Source organism: Caretta caretta, chromosome 10 (genome assembly GCF_965140235.1).
Source record: "Caretta caretta isolate rCarCar2 chromosome 10, rCarCar1.hap1, whole genome shotgun sequence".
NCBI classification, from domain to species: domain Eukaryota; kingdom Metazoa; phylum Chordata; order Testudines; family Cheloniidae; genus Caretta; species Caretta caretta.
This window is the reverse complement of record NC_134215.1, coordinates 5,310,214-5,335,732: the sequence shown is the minus strand read 5'-3', so window position 1 is coordinate 5,335,732 and position 25,519 is coordinate 5,310,214. Positions and strand designations below refer to the sequence as shown.

The window sequence follows — 25,519 nt, the reverse complement described above, 5'->3', positions numbered from 1 at the left end:
TATTGAAAACAGGAAGGAAAAAGTACTGGGCTAACATGACCCTGCGTTACTGACCCCATGACAAATTGCTAAGCTGCATCTGTTCTCTTTTTCTCTTGTTTCTATTCCGGGATGAGGATTATTGATAACGAATATAGCTGCTCACCACTTAGTGTCATCAGGAGTTGGGATAAATATCAGCAAATCCATCCATGGAGTCTGGGCTGTCCCCAAACACAGGTACAAATGTCTCTCTAAGCCAGGGGCTCTCAACCTTTCTGGACTACTGTACCCCTTTCAGGAGTCTGGTTTTTCTTGCATACCCCCAACTTAAAAACAACTTGCTTACAAAATCAGACATAAAAACGCAGACGTGTCCCGGCGCACTATTACTGAACAATTGCTGACTTTCTCATTTTTATCATATCATTGGAAAATAAATCAATTGGAATATAAATATTGTACTTGCATTTCAGTGTATAGTCTATAGAGCCGTATAAACAAGTCATTGTCTGTATGAAATTTTAGTTTGTACTGAGTTCACTCGTGCTTTTTATGCTGCCCCTTGTAAAACTCGGCAAATATCTAGATGAGTTGATGTACCCCCAGGGGTACCCCTAGTCGAGAACCACTGCTGTAAGCCGTGACTCAGGCTGGGTCTACATTACAAAGTTTTGCAAGCTTAGCTGTATCAGCTCAATGTGAAAAACTCAGAGTAGGCACAACTGTACCAATAGAAGAGTGCTTTCGTTGGCACGGCTAATGTCGTTCAGAGAGCGAACGTGGCTGCGCTGGCAGAAGTCCTTTTGCCAGTGTTCACGATGTTTCCACTGTGCCAGTAGAACTATACCAGCAAAGGCTCCGTAGTGTAGACAATCTCTCAGATGGTCGCAGTTTTGCATGGGACTCTTCTCCTATTTGCTTTTCCTTCCCCTACAGAAGGGGGAGCTTCAGAGACTCGGCTACTTCTCTGCACAGAAGAGGATGAACAGAACGTCTGTGGTCTGGCAATCCCTTGAGAATAAATTTCTCAACGCCTGAGTTTGATGCGCCCCACACTGGCTGCCTTTCTCAAGGATCCAGGTAGTTTCACTTCTGGTCCTTGCAGAAAGTGAGGCAGTGCAGAGAGTGAAGAGATCGATGCACGTCTTCACAGCACACCAAGCACAAGATACAATGGCAAGACTCCTTTATCAGGGAGGAAGAGGGGTGAGGGTGTTTGCCACCTTTACCTACCTTTGTCTCTTTTAATTTCAGATGATTATTTGCAGGCCTTCGACCCACTTTTCCATTCCCCAGTTTTGCTGGGTAAAATTACACCCTGTAAAACTGGTTTCAGAGTAGCAGCCGTGTTAGTCTGTATCCGCAAAAAGAAAAGGAGTACTTGTGGCACCTTAGAGACTAACAAATTTATTTGAGCATAAGCTTTCGTGAGCTACAGCTCACTTCGTCAGATGCAACTGTAAAACTGACACTTTATCCACTTTGGTTTTGGTTTAACGTGTCCTCTCTCTCCCTCCCCCTCCTTCCCCCCCAAGCTGTCCTTTCTAAAGGGAAATGTATTGCCTTGCAGTTTTGGAGGCAAGGTGGAAAAAACCCTTGATGAATCTCTCTGAAGTAGTGGGGATTGCTTGTGAAGAATCAAACATCCAGATTAATTTAAAACAGTTCCCAAGTGGGGGGGGAGGGGGTCGAAGGGCCCCCAGTGGCATTTCAAACCGATCATCTTGCTGAACCAGGATGTATGAACACCATGACCCTCTGCCCCCTTGTTGTACTGGACTTGGCAGCATTCCTTGACCCCTCCGATTGCTCCATCCTGTCCCGGTGTCAAAGGAAGGAAGGATGCGGTCTCTTGTCCTGGGGGGGTTACAACAGCCTCAAACCCAGATAAAGCAACAGCTTTATTAATTCCAGCTTTGCTAATAGGGAATTACAATGGTTGTGGGATTTGGCAGTGGCATTGCCATGCATAGTACAATACTTTCCCTGGATTGTTTGTATTTTTGATTTTGCTACAAATAATTTAAAGATGTGTTGTGTCTCCTTCAATTAAAACGGTGATTTTCAGCTATTGTTTTTGCTGTCAGGATTTTAAAACAATGCTAATAAATTTGAGCTTTTGTTAGACATGATAAGATGAATTGTTTAAAAAAAAAAAGAGTTAAGTGTAGCATTTTTATCAGAGGCGGTTATTAACATGAGTTCGTTTTAGCCTGCGTGGTAGGATAAGCAGGTTTATTGCACTGCGTAGAAAACTTCCCCATGTCAAAGAAAAAATTCAGGTTGACATATAAATAATTTGGTGCAAACACGAGCATCTTAAACTGACACCCCACATTTGGAAGCACTTAGTTAGATTGTAAACATATTGAAATCAAGCCCGCCTCTGAATCAGAAGACCTGAGTTCCTTTCTCTTCCTGGTTCTCTGACCGACTGAGTGGCGTGACCGTGAGGAACTCATCACCCCCCTTTTTCCCTTTGTTTCTCTAGCTGTATCACCTCTTTTATGATACTTAACCACTTGTTTTGATTTTTTTTTCTTCCCCAGTTTTGGGTTTTACAGCAAGAAAATGCAAAATTTGGACTGAAAAGGAAATGGTCTTCAAAAATTTTCATTTTGGGGGAGGGAGGGAGGTCGTTTCCTATAGAAAGTTTCAACAAAGTATGTTTAACCAACTCTGTTAGTAATGGTAGTGGATGTGGAGGGGACTCATTGCTACATGACACCTTTTCTTTCCTCTTTCAGACTCAGCCAGTACCCAACCCACTAGCCTATTACATGCACCGGTCACCATGGTGCTTTCACCAGTTTGAGACGTTAAGCAATCACTTCATCGAGCTGGTGGTGCCATTTTTTATCTTCATGGGACGTCGCATGTGCATCATTCACGGCATTTTACAGATTCTCTTCCAGGTGAGACTTTCCTGCTTTTGCCTTATTAGAGTCCTGGCTTAGTGAGTGGTTTCTGGGGGCATTTGAAAGACTCTGGAAGCCTCCCCCTATTTTCATATGTGTTGTAGCATGACTGTACGAGGTCTAGGGAAATATACGAACAAAAATGGCAGGGGAATTGGATGACTTGGGTTAGGTTCCTAGTCTGAATCCAGCCCAGATTAATGGTTATTCAAAATCATTGGCTCTTTGGTGAGCTACTGGCCGTGAGTACCTGATGTCAGTGCATTCCCTACAGATTTATCTACATCACACTTGGACCAATTAGAAATCTTTTGGGCAGAGAGGACACGATTAGCATAGGGATTCAAATGAAACGCTGACGAGGCCAGGACCCCAATTGATGGAGGTGGATGAAATTTTGCTAGTTATCAAAATAGATTTTTTTTATGAAAACATTTAATTTGTTTTCAAAATTTTCTGTTCTTTGAAGAATATTGACAAATGTTCATGGAAAAATGTAACCTGTTTGTCATGGTTCGAAAAGTTTGTTTCATTTTTCTGTGATATCAACTCTGATCACTTTATTTTGAAAATACAAATGTTTAATGTAATAAGACAATCCATGAAAAATTCAAAAAACTGAAAATCACAGACTGTTTCTTTGCTAATTCACATCTGAATCTTTTCCCTCAAGTGCTTTTTCATTAAACTCCAGCCATTCTGATTCTCAGGCCCAACGTCCAGGTTTTGTTAAATACTCTCTGTTCAGTGTCTCTTCAGCGTTGGGAAGCTCATATACTGTAGCTGAGAGCGCTTTTGCAAATACGTGTGATATATAAACTGGAGAACAACTTATAAACTGACTGGGCAAACCACAATAATGCTGACCGGCATGAAAGCAAGGGAATTTTGAGTTTGTGATGAAATATCCCGCCTTCCCAATCACATTCTGTCACAACGAGGTACCACAGCACATGTAGCCTGTTTGCTCTCTTTACACACCTTGTGGTGCTAGAGTTATTACATTTTTGATGCCATTTGTTGCCTTATGAAGTCTCTTTTCTATGCTACAATCACCGGCAAATGGGAGCCAAGACCAGGACGTGGTATAGTGCGTTAGAAATTGATTTGTTTACCATTTGATTGGCTCTGGACTGGAACAATCCAAGATCCCACTTTAAAAAATAAATCCGATCCACACCGGAGTCTTTGATCCGTAAGAACTTAGTGCCCAGATACATCTCACTCCACACTGTATGCCCAGCAGTAGCCCCATACAGAACTAGTCAATATTCCTGTTGAAGCGTGATTGTTATAAAGATGACGACGCTGATAACTCTAGGAGGATGAAGAGATTGTTAGCTGCCTCTCATGCCTTTTGTCCAGGTGTTGATTATTATTTAAGAGTGATATCCTGTCACATGGTGTTGTGCAAATATATAGCAACTCTAGGCAACTCTTCGGAATTCCTTCTCTTGTTTTTAACCTTAGTGTGTTACGGTAGCGTCAGTCAGATTTATGTGATTAAGTCAGATATTCTGTGGCTGCTGCAGTGTATTCTTCAGTGTGCTAGAAAGAATAATTTCAGAATCCATCTACGTAGCTATGGTATTTCTAAGGTGCCTATTACTTCAGTACCCGAGCATTATAACGCTTGCTGAGAAATCAACACCACCTGCTTTGGTGCATTGTGTCATTCTCCTCAACTCTCCCGAAATTACAGTTTAAGGGCCCAGTCCTGGAAAAAATGTAAGAGATCTATGGGCCTTATTGCTTGAAAAGAGGAAATTTTCAGTTAAGTACGGTTCATTTTACTAATGTGGTAAACACTAAAGGTTTACTAAGTAGCTCTTAATACAGAGTATTGATAGAAAACCAGCTCTTCTTAAGTAATGGATTGTGCTAGAAATCTCTCATGTGTCAGTTCTCCTAAGTATTGATATTCAATCATTAGCGCTAGATTGGCTGTTAAAATTCAACCACTGGGCAGTTGATAGGAGCTGGAGTAGCAGCTTTGCGTTGCAAGGGTGTGTGATGGTTTTGTTCAGTTGGGATGCATGCATTTGTTCAGTTGTGACAGATGGGCTGCCCCCAGCTTTGGACTGGAACCATATGCAGAGTGGTGAGCCGTGTACTTGGATTTCCTGCAAAACCACAAGTTCATTCAATTATGGGCCCATATTCGAACCTGAACTGAGTTTTGCATTTATAACAAAACCCTAAACCAAGTAAATTGTGTTTGGTTTTGAAGTTTTGCTGCCAAGATTTCAGTGTTTTGCATTGCTTTGAGGAAAAAAACATTTTGTCATTCAAATCCCTCCTCCCAGCCATCCCCCACGAACCAAAAAGATGCACAAATATCTCTGCATTATCCCTTTGCTGGCTCTGGCTTACTGTATATTTGGAGTCCTCTTACATGTAAAACTAATGCTGAGCATCGTAGCAAAGAAAACGAATGCTGCCCACTCGACAGCCAGAACCAAACCTGAAGACAGCCATTCTAAATTCAGCCTTCCTGACAGAGCCAGAAAACGGGCTAGCAACTTCTCAGATGACCCCCTAATGGGCAATGCAACCATTTGTATGCTACAAAATTTAAAAAGGGGAGCCACTGGGATCTGAAAAAGAAAGGTACGTACAATAAAGACTGGTAATGACATAATGTAAGTGCGGCCATCTACCCGCCGTTTAGTTGGCACTTTATTGATAGCTTGCCATTACTGACCTATTTCTATCACAAGGGGCGTCTGCGAGGGAAAAAGGGTCTCAGTGTAATAAGCAACCCTGGAGCCTTTATAGCATTTCAACAAAAACCTGTTTATTTAATATTTACTGCCCCTTTCCTTCATTCAGAATGACTTTTATTGAAAATACTTCTGCTCTGCAAAGGAAGCCATAAAGTTTCATGTTGATATACCACTTAATTCTGTTTTTCAAGATTTGAATTGACATTACATGCAAGTTTTATTGGACATTTTATAATTGTTATTGGAGTCATGGTGGCTAGGCTGCGTAAGTGTATTTTTCCAGATTCCAACCGGCCTGGAGAATATTGCTTTGTCGGGAGTCCCCCCAAAACCTGTGCGAATTATTCCTCTGACTATTTCACACTGTAATGAAAAGGTTTAGGGAAGAGGCTTCCATCATTGCCAATCCTGATAGGGAGACGGTAAGGAGCGTGTGATCCCAACAGAGTGGAGGACTACGCTCACAGGGTATGACTCGATGACAGAATTACAGTCCAGTTATGCTGTATTGTGTACTTATTATTTGCAAGACATAGGATACCCGTGGGTGACCTATTGTGGGGAAGCTATGCAGCAGATCTGTCTAAACATGAATGAAACATACGCAGTGACTCTTGTAAATATAGATATATAATATGCTCATTTTTCCTCTTCTGTTGTTCAGATATTTGTTGTGATATATATGCACTGCATTTAAAGAGAAACTGACCGTGTTGGCTGGCCCCAGATTTCACCCTCCTCTCATCCCTCCCGCTAAAAAATGTTTTTTTCTTTCAAAATATCCACCCCACCATAATTGAGAGGTTTCTTCCCTTCTGAAACCAGGGGCTGTATCAGGCTTAAAACCCAGAGGCTGGGCTGGGGGACAAGACAGCAAACCTAGGTCCTGTCCCTGATTGTTTCTTGGAAATGCATTACATGCATAGATACAGCACCAACCCTTCCTTGTCGTGGCATTGTTCATGTGAGCAAGTCAGGGAAGTTGAAATTGATGGGAATTGTGTGTGCTAGACACCAGCCTGCCCAGCAGGCTCAGAGAACTTGAACCAGGTAGGAAGAGTGAAGACCTGTGCTTCACACCTACCATCTTCACGAAACCCCATGGGTCTGAGCCAACCAACCAGAGAGCTAAGATTTTAAGAATGCTTCAGCCTTGTAACTGCAGATGATGATGATGTTGGGTGTGTATTTTTACTGCCTTGGGTGTGTTTTCTGGAGTAAATTTTTGGCCCATCCACCTTGACAAATGTCCCTTTAACTAAAGCTGTCTCTTATTTCAATCTCTGGCTGGTTTCCAGAGGGCACGGGGCTCACTGGTATCAGGTAGTGAGTTTCAGCTGGCCTGACCAGTTCAGTGTGCCCCAATTCACTTATAACATAATCTGTGTCTAGTCGGTGTCGTGTGAGTTATCATTGGAAAGCCAATAACACACTGATCATTACAGTTCCTGTGTGGTGTATATGTGGTAAACGCCCAAAGGACTGCAAATGTGAAGGCAATATGGGTCTAAAATGTGTTTGAACCAGACAAGTCTAGGGACTGGGTAAACAGGCATTTTCCAGACAGAGGAAAGGCCAGCACCTCGATCCAAGTGCAATGGCAATCACAGACAGGTGGCCGTTCACTGGCATATCAGCGGCTACAGGGACAGATCAGTTTGCATTGTAGAAAGCCCCAGAGGGGAAGAAACCAGCATGGAACCTTCTCCATCAGACTCCATAGCATCTTTCCCAACAGCAGGGACACTGGTCTTTGAAAAAGATACGTTTCAAAAGTTCAGTGGACCATGAAAGAGACAGGCAAAGAACCCCAAGTGATCTCTTGCCTAAGACAACAAAGGAACCAAGCCCTTTGGATTTGTGGGAGATTTTGACAAAGGGAGTGGTCAGCCATCTTCGTAGAAGGAAGTGTGGTAAGAATCTGACCTTAAACCAGGACTGTAGTTTTGTTAAGTCTTGGTCACTAGAAAGTGTTTTTCAATTTTAATTGCTTGTAACCATTTCTATCTTTTACCCCTTATACCTGAGCTCCCATAAAACCTCTCTTTTTGATTAAACAAACTTGTTTTATTTTTATTCTAAATCAACCCCATACTTTGTTTGCCTTGACGTGATGATATCTCCAGTTAAAACAACAAGCCTTCTTCTCTTTAAAGGAGCAATGGACATTATTACTTCTCTGATGGTTCCAGCATGTTTCAGGGCAGATGGTTTGGCGAAAACTTGGGACTTTGGGGGTGTGTTGGGGTCACTTGGCTAGGAGTAACCAAAGCAGGTGGAGACCAGTGTGTGGCTGAGGTGAACAAGCAGGCAGCTGAAGTTAGAGTTGCTCAAAACGCAGGCACCTACTGTATGTTTGGATGCTGGCTGGGAGCGTCCAGGCAGGAAGCTATAGCAGCTGAGTGTTTTACGGGACCAGGGTTACAGGATAAGCAGTGACGCAGCCTCTCACTGGCCTGAATCGCACCTCAGAACACGACACTCCCCAACACGTCAGACAATTGTCAGAAACTTCTTAGTGTAAACAGACCATGGTTTAAAAAGCAAGCGATGAGTGAGATGAATGCTGGCTGGTTCCCATTAGAAAAATCATTACTCATCATTATTAAACACCAAATTGCCAAGAAAAAGGCTTTGAGGTTTACATTTATGGGTGTAGTTCTTGTAAGCATCTGCACACAGAGATACTCGCAGTCAGATAATAGTGCCCAGAGCCCAAAGGTGAGTCAAGAGAAAATGTCACCCAAGATTTCGGAGCAGCCCAGCCAGCCCCCACCAGCCTTTTATCCCCAGGGCAGGCTCAGAAGCAGCTCTTGAGCCACTAACACAGCTGTGCACAGTGTCTGCCAAGGGGCCAGGTGCCTCTGCTGGCAGACTCTCTTTCACAGCTTGGCATGCATGTCCCGCTACAGCTGGCTACGTCTCGTGTGTGTCCATGTCCATAAGTGCCAATGATTCCCTGATGCTGGGAAAGAGATTGAAAAAGGCCATTCTGATCCCTTGATTGATTGCAGTTTAAACCCTAAAACTCCAAGATAATACACTTTAACCCTCAAAGAGATTGTTGTGGAATCAAAGCTTTGGGGCCGTGTGATTCCGACTCTGGGAGAGCTTGTATCAGACTTTCCATAGCTTAGTAACTACAGCTGAGCGGCATGGATGGAGTGTTCATATATTGCCGTATGATTTTGTATGCAGCATTTGTGACCATCATTGCTTGACAGCGCTGTAGCAACAGGCGTTCACTCTGCAGTGCGATGTAGAGCAGCGTCCCAAGAGCCCTCGCCTCTGGCCATGTTCCCATGATCCACACGTCATGTGTTCATTTCCACAGATTTAATAACACAGCCAAGTTCTCATATAATTAATATTTTATATATTGGAGATTCAAGTGGGAATTCCGTATGAATGTGACCCGGGCACACGATGGGCAGATACCATGCAAGCTTTTCACTTCTTTCCCCAGCACGGCCTTGCCGGTGTAGCTCAGCTCTGACCTGCAGCGCCCCCTGCCTCTGCAGTCCTGGTCCCCACACACCTGAGTCGGTTCCTCAGTCTGCAGCTGCAGCATCCTCCGTTCTTCCAGTGCTGGGCCTGCATTCTTCCTGCCAATGAACCTCCAGCCTTATCCAGACTGCTCCAGTCCTTGGGGCTGGCTTAAGCAGACTATCAAACTGCACCCCTATTCTCTGCTGGGCAGAAAGGGAGATTCTTTTCAGCTTCTGTCAGGATTTGACGTCAGATTGAGCCACGGAGCACTCAGAAGAAGCCTGAGTGAGTTTAATCTGTGCTCACAAATGAGCATTGAGTCTTTAGAACTCTTCAGGGGCCTGCTAAAGATGCTCTTTCTGGATCCGCATGAACATTCTGAGACTGCTGTTTGGATTCTGTACCGTATTCACTGGGATACTTCACAGGGGACAAGAGAACGGCCACTGGAGATAGCGTGGTCCAGTGGATAGGTCACTAGACTGGCCATCAGGAGACCTCAGTTCTATTCCCATCTCTGCTACTGACCTGTTGTGTGAACTTCGGCAAGTCGCTGTGCCTCTGTTTCCTCTCCCAGCCTTTATCTTCTCTGTTTAGACTGCACAAAGTTTGCAGATGACACAAAAATCGGGAGTGTTAAATAATGAACAGGACAGGTCACTGATACGGAGCGATCTGGATCGCTTGGTAAACTGGGCACAAGCAAATGATCTGAATGTAAATGTGTACATCTAGGAACAAAGGGGGGACTGTATACTGGAAAACAGGGACTCTGAGAAAGATTTGCGGGGGAGGGTTGTTGAATAATCAGCTGAACATGAGCACCCAGTGCAACGCCGTTGCCGTAATAGCTAATGCAATCCTCGGACGCATAAACAGGAGACTCTCAAGGGGGAGTAGACCAGTTAGTTTATCTCTAGGTTTGGCACGGGTGCAATTGCTGCTGCAATACTGTGCCCGGTTCTGGTGTACACAGTTCAAGAAGGATGTTGATATAGTGGGGCGTGTTCAGAGAAGAGCCAAGAGAATGATTAGATAATGAGAAAACATGCCTTATAGAGAGAGGGTCAAGAAGCTCCATCTATATATTATAGACCAGTCAGCTAACTTCAGTACCCAGAAAGATAATGGTGCAAATAATCAATCAATCAATTTGTAAGCATCTAGAAGTTAATAAGGTGATAAGTAGCAGTCAGCATGGTTTTGTCAAGAACAAATCACATCACACCAACCTAATAACTTCTTTTGATAGGGTAACAAGCCTTCTGAGTGGGAGGGAAGCAGTAGATGTGATATACCTTGACTTTAGTAAGGCTTTTGATGCTGTCTCACGTGACCATCTCATAAACAATTTAGGGAAATATAGCCTTAATCAGTGGTACATGTACCCCTGAGGGTATGCAGAGTCTTCCAGAGGGTACACCAACTCATCTAGATGCTTGTCTAGTTTTACAACAGGCTACATAAGACGCACTAGCGAAGTTAGTAAAATTTCATACAGACTATGTATATATGTTTCTATTGCTCTATATACTAGACACTGAAATGGAAGTACAATATTTGTATTTCAGTTGATTTATTTTATAATGATATAGTAAAAATGAAAAAGCAAGCAATTTTTCAGTAATAGTGACACTTCTATTTTTATGTCTGGTTTTGTAAGCAAGTCGTTTTTAAGTGAGGTAAAACTTGGGGGTACACAAGACAAATCAGACTCCTGAAAGGGGTACAGTGATCTGGAAAGGTTGAGAGCCTCTGGCCTAGATGAACCAACTATAAGGTGGGTGCACAACTGGTTGGAAAACTTAACAAAGAGATGGTTCGGGGGTGACTTGATTACAATCTATAAATACCTACATGGAGAACAAATATTTAATAATGGGCTCTTCAATCTAGCAAAGAAAGGTATAACATGATCCAATGGCTGGAAGTTGAAGCTAGACAATTCAGACTGGAAATAAGGTGTACATTTTTAAAAGTGAGAGTAATTAACCATTGTAACAACTTACCAAGGGTGATGGTGGATTCTCTCTTAGTGATAATCAAGATAGGATGTTTTTCTAAAAGACCTGATCTAGGAATTCTTTTGGGGATGTTCTATAGCAGGGGTAGGCAACCTATGGCACGCGAGCTGATTTTCCATGGCACTCACGCTGTCCGGGTCCTGACCACTGGTCCCGGGGGCTCTGCATTTTAATTTAATTTTAAATGAAGCGTCTTAAACATTTTAAAAACCTTATTTACTTTATATACAACAATAGTTTAGTTATATATTATAGACTTATAGAAAGAGACCTTCTAAAAACGTTCAAATGTCTTACTGGCACACGAAACCTTAAATTAGAGTGAATAAATGAAGACTCGGCACACCACTTCTGAAAGGTTGCCGACCCCTGTTCTATATAGTCTGTGTTAAGACAAGATGATCACTGTGATCCCTTCAGGCCTTGGAATCTATGACTCTATGAAAAAAACCTCTTTGGAGCCAGGACCGTGTCTCTCATTTTGTTTTTACAGCTCTCGTTATATGGGGCATCCAGGTTGGGATTTTTAGACAATTACTGTCCTATAAATAATGATACTAGTCCCTGCTTCTGGTGAACATGCCCAAATGGGCATGCCCTTTTTAAACCTGATACTTATTCAAAATAGATAAACTTGGGGAAATCCTGTACCCCAAACTTTTTGAACTTCTGGCAAACCCATGTTTGGTACCTAGAAACCACAGTGATCAGTGAATCAGACAGACACATGTTCACACTGTTGTGGGTAAAATATGCAGCCTCCAATTAAAGGTGGTTGGCTAACGTGTTTTGATGATGGTTTTAATAAGTGGTTCTCGCCCATTGTGTCTGAGGAGAGCAGTCTGCTGGTTCTTAAACAGAGATGGGGCCTGAGCCTCAGAGCATAGATCTGGAACCAAAATACACCCAAGTTCAGGGGAAGTCAGACCCAAAGTCATGGTGGTTGTTGTTGTTCATCCTAGCAGCAGTATTTCAGCAGCTTCTGGAGCCACAGCTGAGATCAGGGCCCAGTTGTACTTAGCTGCATACAAGCACATCACAGTGAGAGAGTCCTTGCTCTGAAGATTTTACAGTCTAAGCAAACAAAACAGACAAGGATGGTGGATGGGGAGGAGAAACACAGAGTGGGGAAGTGACTTGAGCATGGTTGCACAACAGATCAGTGGCAGAACCAGAACCTGTTTCTACTGATTCTGTTCAGTTCTTCTATCTAGGAGGCCATGCTGCCTCCTGTCTCTCTTTGGAAGTATTGCAATTTTCCTCTCCATTCTCTTTCCCTTGAGTTTCTCTTTCCTCCGTGTGCGTTCGCTTACAACCACCCACAGCAGCATGTGGAGGTCTAGAACAGGCGTCCATGGGTGAAATCTGAGAGGGGGGAAAAAACACATACTAGCTACTTTGTGGGTGTCTCGCTGTTCTTTGCAGCTGGCTCCGAAAACCCTGAGGTTGCATGTTTCTGACAATGTCCAAAGCACAACCTACACCAGCAAATTTATTTCTTGGCTCCTTGAGCCAGGCTGTAAAATTACACCATTTGGCAAGTGAGTTCATGAGGGGAAGCGAGAGGAAAGCCAAGAAGTAAAGGAAAAGCCACCTTGCCCTCTGCACTGGCAGGTAGCATCGGATTAGCAGTGCCAGCAGGTTTCAGCTGCCAGAGTGGGAAGGGTGGGGATGGTTACAGCAGGGTGGCGTGTGTCAGAGTTGGCAGTGGGAAGTCTCCCAAGAGAACAAAAATAATAATAATAAAGGGAAAGTGGGGCAAAGAGACGTGTTGGAAAATCAGGGCGGATAATTAACTTCCGTGGCACAGTTCTCAGTAACGCAGCAATAGAGAGACAGGCCGGGATTTTCAAAGCAGCCTAAGGGATATAGGGAATAGGATTTGGGCAATGACCTTCCTGTCGTCTTTTGAAAATCCCAACCTCTGAACCCTAGGTCCGATCTCACTCTGTCTAGATACATTGATGTCAAAGGAGTTACTCTAGGTTACTGGTTTGAGATCAGACTTGGGCCCACAGTTTAAAGAGACAAAATTAAAGGGCCTTAAACAACATAAAATGATAAATTCATTGAGTCGCTGACAATTCCTTGTAAGCACCGTGCGTCGGTCCTGCTTCCTGTGGAAGTTTGGCCATTGATCACAGTGGGAATCGGATGGGCCTTGGGAGGGTAGGGGCCATGTATATAAAGGAGAAGCTACCGTGCAAACAAAGCAGGCTTCCAAGCCTTGTGAGGGTCAACTATTAAATCCTCAGAAGCCAATATTCGTTCTGATATGGAGTATCTAGAAAAACCATTCCTCAGTCCTCAAGGCACCGTCACCATCCCCAACCCTTTGTGCAAGCAGCTGTAAAGGAGAAAGTAAGTCTTGTGACTCATTGTGGGACTCTCACGGGAGGACGGGACACTGAGAATCAAAATACACTCTGGAGATTGGTGTGTGACTTTACCAAAGAACATACCCACTGTGGGGTAGTAAAATTCAGGGACGTGTTTGTGGGCAAGAAGGAGGCCCAGCCTCGGAAATGAGGCCTACACATTTGGATGCACTGCACATCTCAGTTTAGCAGCTGAGCACGATAGATGAGTCATCCAACCAACCTAGATGTTATATGCTCTTGGAAGTATAAATAAAAGGAAATATTTCTTCACACAATGCGCCATCAACCTGTGGAACTCCTTGCCAGGGGATGTTGTGAAGGCCAAGACCATAACAGGATTCAAAAAAGAACTAGATAAATTCATGGAGGATAGGTCCATCAATGGCTATTAGCCAGGAGGGGCAGGAATGTTTGCCAGAAGCTGGGAGTGAGCAACAGGGGATGGAACACTTGATGATTTTATATGTGTGCAATGGGGGCGGCAACAGGGCTCTGGAGCACCCAGCACTGGCCACTGTCGGAAGACAGGATACTGGGCTGGATGGACTTTTGGTCTGACCCGGTATAGCTGTTCTCATGTTCTTATGTGTATCTAGGTTAGAGCTGGTCAGGTTTTTGTAGATGATGATTTTGACAGGGTTTTTTTTTCAAATTTTTGCCAAAAAAAAAAAAAATCACCATTTATTTGGCCCAAACCAAAGAAATTTTGATGAAAATAGATTTTTTTTAATGATTTTTCACTTTCATTTTCTTCAAAATTGTTTGCAGAAAATAAAATACATATTTTGACCATCTTTTGTCCAAATGCTGAAAATGGACAGGTGCCCACCTCAGCAAACCCCTCTCCAGGCCCGCTGACAGTGGGGGGTAAAAGGGGCAATTGCCCTGGTGTGTGGACGATTTAAAAGGGCCCGGGGGCTGGGCACCCTGGGCCCTTTTAAATCGCCCGGGCAGACCGCAGGTCGCACAGGCCTGCCCCTCACCTAGCTCGTCAGTTATTTCTGTGTTTCCGTATGAGAATACAGGGACAAACTGGCTGTCTAGCCACATACACACAAATTAAGTCATGCTGCAGTGTCACAACTGCAACATATTGTGTTGCTAACTTAGGAGCCAGCAGAGGTCACAGCAGCCGCCAGGAGAAAAGGAAAAGAATAATTAAACAGCATTCAACAGCCCCTCTTCTATAGAAAGTACCTGGATCCAGTATTTGTTTTTACTTGTCATAAATTCGATATGTTGAGCTTATGCTGGTGTAAATTAGGAGTATCTGGGGTTACACCAGTGTCAGACTGCTGTGAGTGAGGCCATAAAAGAAAGTTCAGACAGTAATTCTGGATCCAGTGCCCTAGGGTTAGATTCTGATCTCACTTACACTGGAGTATAGGGTTACTCCAGATTTACATCTAGGATCAAAGGACTGGTAATGGAGCCTTTTACTCACACCGGGGAGCACTTACTCACGGGAGTAGTTCCATTTAGCCTATTGGGGCCGTTTGAATAAGTGCTCAGCAGTCAAGCTGGCTGCGAATGATCATTGTCCTGTGAAGATTTTTGAGGAAAATGGGTGGATGGGGGGAGAGAATCATTTTTGTAAAATAATAATAATAATTGGTGGGGGGCTTTTATCATGAGTTTTTCATGAGTTTCCACGTTGGGAGGTGGAGGGGAGCTGTAATGGGTGGGGAAACATTTCTGCGGAAAACTGCCATGCAGCCGACTTCACCAGCACAAATAATGGCTCTCAATGTGGCCCAGAATTTGGGGCCCGGGTGAGGGATGTTGGGGGGGGGGGGCAATGAAGGCTGGGATTGCTCTACTAAGATTAATAACAGTGCTCACAACTGCAAGATCCCTGTGGCTGTTGCTGAGTCCGCAGTAATACTGGCTTACCCAGCGTTGGAACACGGCTGCCAGAACTCAAGGAGGACACCCACTTCAGTTTAGTCTGACCCTGCACTGTGACTGTTCCACAACGTGTCCTTGAATTCACAGGGCTCACCAGTGCCTGCATTGCCTTGGTCAACCAAAACAAGCAAAAGAAACTTGAAGTCAAAGGAGTTAGTGTGGAATTTCTGTTGCAGTTTAGCCATTTTACATTAAATACCAACCTAATCAAAAGCAATCCCGTTTAAGTTAAAGAATCCAAACAATTTCAACAGTTCTATAGCTGATTTCACATACAGCCTGATAACTATTACAGGGAGAGGCTTCCATACCAGACACAAGAATACCAGCTCATACCACCCCAAATTGGGTAAATAGCATTACTCCTGTACTGGTGTCTGGTATTAGTTAGCAACAAGTTAAGTTCTTTCATTTTGCAGTAGTCAGAGTGACTTAGAAACACTTACTGTTAGCCATAGGAGTGCGTTTAATTAGCTTCTGATTCAGAGTTCTTTTTTTTTTAAAAAATCATTAAATAAAGTGTCACCCCTACCCAGTGCTATAAACTCTATTTTGATTGTGGCTGCAATAACCCCTTTGGGCATCATTCAAATTGTACTAAACAGTTTCTTGAGAGTGCTGGTTTCTCTCAAAATAAACCGAAGCCCGGCTTTGACAAGCTCTAATGAAAAACAAATTGTTATATTACTTAGAAAAATAATTTGAAGGAAGTTTGAATTAGTTGTAAAGGTGGAAAAGGTTCAGCTACTTGAAAATAGAATTTTGGAAGGTATTTATTTTAACCAGTAAGCCAGTTGCCTTGAAATACAGCCTTATTTGTTTCAGAATGCGCCTAACAAGAGACATGAATCATGCAGTTAATCAGTATGTGAATTTGATTAATTGGAAGGGGGACCGTCAGTGATTCCAAAAGGCGGGGCTGCCTGGCAGTATTCTGAAATGCAGCTTTCGAGCTGGTGGGATATCCCATCAATCATGCTGCTCGCACTTGGAGAAAAACACAGGAGAAAAACCACAACCCCGGGTTTTGGAATTTTTGATTTAAAATAAAATCTGGTTATTCGGGACATTGTCAAAATTCACAGCCAAGGTTTTCAAAAGTGGCTAGTGGTTTTGGGTGCTTCTGTTTTTGGTGGTTCAACTGGAAACACCCTAATGCGGCTCATTTTCAAAAGGGTTGAGTGCTCAGCACTTTCTGAAAATCAAGCCCCTTTAAGGTGTCTCCAGTTGCTCATCCAGAACTCTCTTGTCCTTATCTGTGCTGCTGCTAACACTTTATGTTGTTAAACTTGGGAGAAAAAATTAAAATCTTAGGCCCTGATCCTGCAATAGGATCCATGCGGGTGAAGTTATTGGTGGGTGGGGTGGGGGAAGAATCCCCATTGTGCTGCATGTGTGCAGGAATCTGCCCATGAAAATACGACTGCAGCATTAAGGTCTAAGTTAATTTTTATCATTTGCGGTAGCTGTTGACTTCTTTGCATTTCATTGAGTTTAGCCAATGAAAACAGACTGCCTGGTTTGCATTAGCACATATTGCCAGCCGCATGTGTTCAAAAGTGACAAGTCAGGCCCCTAAAATCACAAGATTTCAATAAATAAATAAATAAATGAGTTCTTTGTGTTTGTTTTCTGGTTTTCAGTTCTTTAGGGTTCACCCAAGTCACATTTTCTATTCTGTTCCATGCTGTGTGGATTTTAATACCACCCTCGTCGAGCACTGTCCAGTCACGCATTAAACAACATGACTAACGGTCATGTGTGGTTTGTTTTTCCCCCGGGGGGAATTGTATGTACAGTGTAGTGTTTAGGTTTCTAAGTTTGGGGGGTGGTTGTTTGTTTTGGGGTGTTGGGGGGGGCGGAATTGGCTTCATTTTTAACCTCTGATTTTCAAGCTTTTTCTCTGTAACAACAAGGGCTAGAAACTTCGCTTTTTAAATGAAAGCTGGGATTTGCATGTAATCACAAGATTCCAGGAGCTGGGGCTTGAAGAGAAATGCCAAAACATCACAAGATTTGAAATTAAAATGTGAGAGTTAGCAGCACTGAACTAGTTTCTGTTCAACTTCTCTTTCCGGGAATGATGTGCTAGCAGAGTGCTGTTGTTTGGGTTCAAAACACTGCAGAGAAATGTTAAAACCCTGTCCAATCAGAGCCAGATTCTACTTTCTCATTGGTTTTAATCCAGATAATGCTGCTTAAGTCAATGGAGTGATTCCAAATTTACACTAGTGTAAATGAGATATTTACCTTGATAATTATTCGTTTACAGTAACTGGTACATTTTAAGGCTAAAAGGAACCATTTATAGCCATCTAGTTTGACATCCTGCATAACACAGGCCAAAGAATCTTACCAAATAATTTTTGCGTAAAGTCCGTAACTTCTGTGTGAGCTATACTGTAGCTTTTAAAAATATATCCAGTCTTGTTTTCAAGACTTAAAACGATGAAGAATTCACCAACATGTCTCTTGGTAAGTTGTTCCTGTGGTTAATTACCCTCATTGTTACAATTTTTCATCTTATTTCAAGTCTAAATTTGTCTAGTTTCAGCTTCTAACCACTGGAGTTCATTATGCTCTTTTCTGATCTTTACACTAATTTTTTTAACGATATGTCACTAATAGTAGCCATAGTCTTTTTTTTTTTTTTAAACAGTCTAAATTTGGGGACCCAAATTTCCTTGGTGTGGTGCCCTTTTACATAATTCTGTGTATATGTTAAAGTTAAAACATGCATGCTCACACACGCTCTCGCACGCGTGCGCACACCCCCCCCCACCAAACTGGTAGCAGATGGCATATTATAAACGTGGTGTTTTACGTTTATAATACATGGGTTTTTTTTAAAGTGAATTATTTATTAGTGTCTGGTTTAGATGTGTGAAAACAAAATGTGTCTGTTCAAATGGAAAATAGCAGAGGGCAAGTTTGGGTTTGGTTTGGTTTTTAAAACAAAAAACAAAAACAAAAAGGATTTCACTGTTTATTCAGTGACTCCCAAAAACTTTCCGAGCTTAGCTGGGAAGTAATTCCACAGTTGCTGCCATTAACCCTTTTCCTAAATGAATCGATGCCCAGAGCTCTGTTGAAGCCCACAATGCCTTTGCATGACAACCATAATGCTTGTCCCTTCCGTCAGTTCATGGCTGTGCTTTCTGCTGCAGAATACCAAATAATTGAGCCTTGAATAACAAATGAGGGAGTGGATCCTTAGCTGATGTAACTCAGGGTATCTATGTTGAAGTCCATGAAGCTACAGTAATTGGCAGCTGCTGCTGATCTGGCCCTAGGCATTCAGCTAGATCCTTCCTAAAGCCTAGTCTAGCACAAAATTATACTGATATAAATTAACGTGCAATTTAATTTTATTTATTTGTGTGTGTGTGTATTATTACACACAGTTAATATGATTATTTACTGATTTTAGTTAAACTGTGCTGCTTTGTGAGTAGCCATGCATCCGTTCGTTGGTTAAGCCTAGCTTATATCAGTTGAGCTTGCATCTGTAAAAGCATCTGTAAATTTGCAGGCACAAGCTGAACTAATATAATCAGTTTTAAACTGAGAGTCCGGACCCAAAAGTTGCACTAGTTTAACTGAACTGATTTACGTTAAACTGGTCTAAGTTCTCTGGGTAGACAAGCTCTAAGTCGTGCTGTCCAGAGTGCTCAAAGAGCAGTGATAAAGGTTAATTTTATAGTGTCTTACTTCAATGAAAATAATTCCATTATTCTCTCTGGGCCAAGTTGTTTGGTTTAATGTTTCTCAACAACAAGGCTGCCTCCCAAGATAACTTATTTTGATTTGGAAGCACTGAGATGATCACACTGCTTTAGGTGCTTCAGCCCACACTGAGTTTACACAGCTGTATTAGCTGATTCCCCTGGCACCACTAGATACATTATCTCGCTGGTGATGCAACAGTTAGAAATTGCAGGAAACCTGTATCAATTCATTACTTTCATCTTCCTATTTAAAACTGGGCTTCAACGTGTCGGAGGTGGTGATTCAGAGAATTTGGCGATTCGTCAAGAGACCTTAGAGCAGCTATGGTTTGTTTCCCCTGCTAGCTGAAGTGAGTGATTTTTGCACTGGAATACATGCACAGATCAGTTTATGTAGGTGCCACATGCATACATCCGGGGCAATGATGTGATTCAGTCAGACCTCCTACTTGTTAATGGGGCTTAATAATAATAGTAATGCATAATACTTGTGCAGTGATTTTCAACTACAGGCTCTTTGCAAATATTAATTCCCACAACCCTCCATTTTATAGATGGAGAAATTGAGGTAGAGGTTAAGGGATTTGTCCTTCCTGGACACACCGTGAGTCACTGACAGAGCTGACTTTGGATTTGAACCCAGGAGTACCTTGTTCACAGGCCTGTGCTCATGTTACTAGACCGCACCTCTTTCGCTTAGTCCTAAAGGGCTCACTTGCTTTAGTTTAGTCACTCCCAAGTGTAAACTGAAGGCTTGTCTACACATGAAGTTATTCCTGATTCCAGAATAAGTGTGTCCACACATGGCATTATTCAGAAAGAGCTATTGTGCTTTAAATTCGCACCAGGCCTTAATCAGAAGCAACTTTCAAGTGTAGACAATCCCTGAGATCAGGACCAGTTGTTCAAAGACCCAGAAGATGAGCAGCCTAAAACAACAGTCCCTGCCCATCACCATCAGTACTTCTCTTGAGTGCCACTGGCAGGAGGAGAGATTAAAAGGACAAGTCCAGAAGCCTAGCTGTGCCTCTATAGTTGATTTATTTAGATAATAAAGAAGCAAAGATTTGAATCCTCTAAAAACCCTACCCTTCCTGTTGAACACGCAGCTGTTAAATGCATACCAGTGCTGGATGAAACGTGTGTGCAAAGAATTCTACTCCTGTGGCATAGATCTTGAACAAAAGGTTGTGCAACAAGGCATTGAGGAAAGTTGAGCAGGAATTCTCAGAATATGGACAGTACATCCTTAAAAGCAGCTTGGAAGTGTTTAGTACCAGGTTATGGCAAGTCCAGCCTAGAGTCCAGTTTGGGAGGCTGGGTTCACTCTGGCAGGGACAGAGATATAAAATGTTCTTTTTGCTGTACAAGTGGAAGGCAGGAGGTTGGATATTTTAGAGAAATCTTTCTCCGTGTAAACAAATGTTTCTCGCTCTCTCTTGTTTGTGGAATGTTTCCTGGCCATTATTCCTGGATTCAATGGTATTGACTTTCTGTATTGTGCCAAACTGCAGCAATCTGAGATGCTGAGCTCCCCTATTTGGAAGAGATGGGCTGTCCCTTCTGCTAACTAGAGAATAGGTTAAAGTTCAGTTCATAATTTCTTGTGGTTGATTGGACCTTTCATCGCTGATAGACAGAACCCTATTTTTTAAAAAAATATGCATTAAAACCCCTGATTCTGCTCTGAGATTTAGGTGGGTGCTGAGATCTGCTGTGTTCTTCTCCATCCAGGATTGAGTGAACCATAAACATCAGAAAATTAAACCAAGGAAGCTAAAAGGTAATGTGTTGTCCTTCCAAAGCAAACACACCTCCACTGCTTTTGGCATCAGCATTCCTGTTTGGTTGTTCTGACATAGAAAAAGAAGAGCCAGCATACTGGACCAGATCAATGGTCCCATCTAGTCCCATATTTGTCTCGAACGCTGGCTAGCACCAGAAAACACAGTTGTGCTCATCTGATTGGGTTAAATGCTATGTGGGGCTGGGAACTCAAGATAATCCCTCTTGCAGGACTGTAACACAGGCAGCCAGAAGTCTAGTTTAAAAAAAAAAAAAACCACACACACAACAACCCACAGCTCACCATATTGTATACATTATTAGGAACATTTCTCCTTGTCTCCAGCTTGGACTCATTTTATTCTGAGGCTCATGAAGAATGATGATTATCTTTGTCATATTTATCCTAACTAGTGGATCTGCTGATGCTATTTTGTGTCTTTTGTTTTAACTTACCTGACTTTTAACTGTACTATCCTGTGTCTAGAGTTCCACAGGTTAACTATATTTTGTGTTAAAAGATACTTCCTTTAATCTACTTCAAATGTGCTGTCTTTCCTTCAAGCAGCCTCTTTTTGGAAGAGATTAAAATAAACAAGTTCAGGTCTTTCTTCCCGAATCTCTCATGAACAAAACAGTATTTAAGGGAAAGTATGGTGTGATAGCAACTGGGTGGAACCAACGTCCCAAGGACTGTAATGCAAAAAAGATCAGGGCAACTCTGTTGAGAGAAAAGGGGAAAGAATTATTTCTCATATTTCATAATTATTTCTCATATCCAGTCAAATGTCAGTAGGCATTATTACAAAAGTGCCAGGCAACTCCTGCCGCCAATAGTGTCTTGTAGAAAGAACTAGAAGGTAGGGGGAATACAAAGCAAGATCAAACAAAATGTAAATGTTTTTTAAAAAAACAAATCATATTGCGTTATTGGTTTGATAGAGTATCTGTGGCACATATGACGGAGGATGTTGATTGCTTTTATTGCATCAGTTACATTGTTCATTCCATAACCAGCCTTTGAGGGCCAACCCAGATCCCTGTATCTACAGCAATATGTAACAGCAGGAGCAAATCTGCCAATTCCCTATATCAAGCTTTGATCGTTACTGGGGGCCAGATCCTCAGAAAGGAAGCAAAACTAATGTAAAAGGATCAGGACCAGGGGAGGTCATCAGTCTGCATGCATCAAAATCAGCTTAGTTTCCCTGATTCAGTGGGAAGATCTGATGCTGCCAATGGCCAGTGGAATTTTTCCCAAGTAAGGAATGGCCAGGCCTAACAGCCCAAATGAAGGGCAGTGCTCACTTTTCTGTGGTTGTTTTAGGTGAAGGGATGGAACTAGAAATAGAAACTACAGCTTTAGGTGTAGTCTTCCATGCTGTTTCCTCCCTCAGCCCTAAAAACAGATCAGCCTGATAATCTATATCTGAAGTCACGGTAGGCAATTCCCAATGCCAGTTGCGGTAAGCAAGAAGGTTTATTGGTACCCTGCAGTGTCTATGCCACTCTTAATGGAGGATTTTGTTGTAGACCCAGCTAACAAGATATAGAGCATGAGAGGGGATGAATGCACCAACTTCCCAGGAATCATCCAACTCCTCAGTCAAATAAATGACTCTTGTTCTGTGCCCCAACTCCATGTTTATGGTCAGTCTAAAACTCCACCTGTGATCACCACATGCGTCCTCCGCAAAACTGCAGTAAATTAAAACACAACAGGGAATTTTAAGAATCACATCCTCTTCCTTCTTGGAGTCATGTTACATCGACCTCAAAACATCTGGACTCAACATCTCCTGGGCTCCCAAAGGGTCTGTCGTATTAAAGGTTCATCTTCCTTTGTTAACTCCCCATCCCTCCCCCCTCCCCCGGTACCTCCTCTTAATTCACTGTTGCTTTCAGTGTGGTTGGCCTTGTATATAATTAGTATTTTATGTGCTGTAAATAAAATGCACTGTGGAATAATTTTAGATACCTCTTGCCGTTGGTAAACACAGCTCTATAACCCAATGTGATGTACTGTGCTCATGAGAGAGGTCTAAAATACATGCCCTGCTTTTTTTTAAGCAGAGATTCCTTCAGCCTACAGGGAGGCAACATACGCACGTTAAAATATAACGTTGGATCGTTCAAAAAGAAAGACACTCCATGGGTACAGTAGCATAGTCGCTTTTATTCATTTCCCCTTTGCGTCGGAATGACTTTAAAGTGCACTGAGCTTTGGGTCAGCCTGATCAATAGGCAGCATTCGATCAGCTTCCTAGTGCTAACTAAAATCAAGAGTTCTGCACTCTACTTACCCTGCCGATGGACCTCGGTCTCAGACAGGAAGGAAAGAGACAGCTGCTAAGCAGACTCTGTTCATAATTCATCAGGTCAGTGAGGAGAGGCCCTTGCTACTTTTAACCTCAAACAAGAAAGGTTTTGGACTTGAAACGGAGCTCAAAGAGAGAGCGAGAGATGTCGAAAATCATCAGGTGGCCATGCAGGAACTGCAGCGATCTATCAGCTGTAAAGCCCGAGTGGTTCCTGTTCAAAAAGGACTTTCACTTGAAAGACGGAACCAAGCTATGCAGTAAAGCTTCGTTATAACATCCTAGGCTTACGGTAGGCTCGCGGACAGGTCGTTACAATTCATAGCGGGTTTGTTCACTTATAATGATGGGTGAGCCAGCACTGGGACCTTGAATGTGAAATTCTTCACAATTTGGGAGGAAGGGGGACGGAGAGCTTGGTTTTGGTTCTGCATCAGATCCAAATCTGGAAGGGAGGGTATTGTCTTGTTCTGTTCAGACACAGCATAAATCTCCTGGACAGTTTGCAAAGGCACCATCTCCATCCGGCCTAAACCCCTAGCCTTTATTTGACCTTAAACCCAGTCTATCCCTGATCCTGAGCAGACTATTGCTTGCTCATCCCATCTCTACTTACAACATCCCTGTGGCTAACATCCCTGTGTTTCCCTCTTGGAAAACGCAGCACTGAGTTCCTTTCCCTTCTTGCTCTCTGACCTCACTTTACCATTAAGTATGTAGTGTGGCATTCATTGTTCAAGAACTGACAGGAGAGTGTCACCTTCAACAGTCCTGTCAAAACACGGTTGAGTAACACAATCAAACCCATTTCCTATTTTAAGTACTCGAATACACCATTTCATGGATAGTCTTTTTTCCAGACAACCCACTAAGTGATGTTACTTCTGAGTATAATCACTATAGCATCAGAATCATTAAGTTATTGTCTAATGTGTAATGACCAGATAGATACCCTACTACAGTGATCTTCAACCTTTTTTTCATTTTGTGGGCCCCTAAAAATTTCAAATGGAGGTGCCGATCCCTTTGGAAATTTTAGTCATAGTCTGCAGATCCCAGGTTGAAAACCATTGCCCTGCTAGAAACAAAATCTGCTGCAAGCTTTACCTCTTAAAGATTTAGGCCCCAATCCTGGAAAGACTTACATATGTGCTTCCCATTATCCGCTATAAAAAATCTCTTTGAAGTCTACTCACAGTGCTTTAAGTTAAGCAAGTGGATGAGTGCGGAATCAGGGCCAAATTCTGTGCTCCCTGACAGACTGTAAAACCTGGTTGAAGACGGTGGGATTGTTGGGGAGGGGAAGAGGGGGAATCAGCACAGAATTTGGCCCTTAAATTTTATGATTTTATTTATTCAGAGAAATGTTTCTAATCCAAGCCTGGAAGGAGAATGAAACCAAAAACCAGCCTGTGGTATAACCGGTATAGTCAGAAGATGTTGTCATGACTACTAAACAAGAAACTTCATTTATAAAATGCGGGGAAACACATGAAAGGGTTTTTTTTTTTTTTAAAAAAAAAAGGGGGGTGGGGGAGAGATAACACAATCCTAAAATATCCCTGTGATGCGGAGAAAAATATAAACAGACACGGTTAGGAAATTCCATAAGGAGGATGACTTGTGTAATATCAATCATAAAGGAAAAGATTATTAAAGCACCAGTGAGTGCCAGATGAAATACTCCACACATGTTCAATACGCTGATAAGACACCTTTTGGTGTCTTTCTCTTTATCTTCTTGAGCAGTTAGTGATGGAAATGTGCTGGTAGGTGAATGGTTCACTTACATATGGCAACTCTACAAATGTCTCCCTGGCAAGACTTGCATAAAGCACTAAAAAAATGTAAGGCTCAGTCCTGCGCTGGTGCTGTCTGTGGGACTGACAGGGCTGCATCCCTCCCTGATTCTTCTTGTGCGTTGGCGATGAAGGGTCAATTGTGCCCTACAACTGCCCTCTCCTTTTCAGTCGGCTTGTCTTCCCCTTTCTCTCCCTTTTCCAGGGGCAGAAGGCATCTTTTTTTAGGTTTTTTAAATATGCCAAAATTTCCATTTCAGAAAAGGGACGATTTTCAGAGAACAATGGTTTTTAATGAAAAACCTAGGGCAGCTCTGATGGTTAACATCGTTGTTTATTTGCGGTAGCACCCCCCTATGTGCTAGCAGCTTTGCAAACACACAAGAAGGCCGGTCCCTGCTCCAAGGAGCTCACAATCTAGTGACAGGCCAGTAGACAGACAAAATCTAGCCCAGTGACTG

At 42.6% G+C, this 25,519-nt stretch overlaps 1 protein-coding gene across 3 annotated transcripts in view; it reads left to right on the top strand.

Annotated features, from left to right (window-relative positions):
- Nucleotides 1–25,519, top strand: part of LMF1 (lipase maturation factor 1) — a 336,726-nt gene that overhangs the window by 233,978 nt on the left and 77,229 nt on the right. For all 3 annotated transcript variants that reach the window (XM_048866655.2, XM_048866657.2, XM_075117566.1), the window contains one exon: nt 2,730–2,897. In XM_048866655.2, coding sequence (XP_048722612.2) covers nt 2,730–2,897 — 168 coding nt within the window. The remainder of the gene's footprint in view (nt 1–2,729; nt 2,898–25,519) is intronic.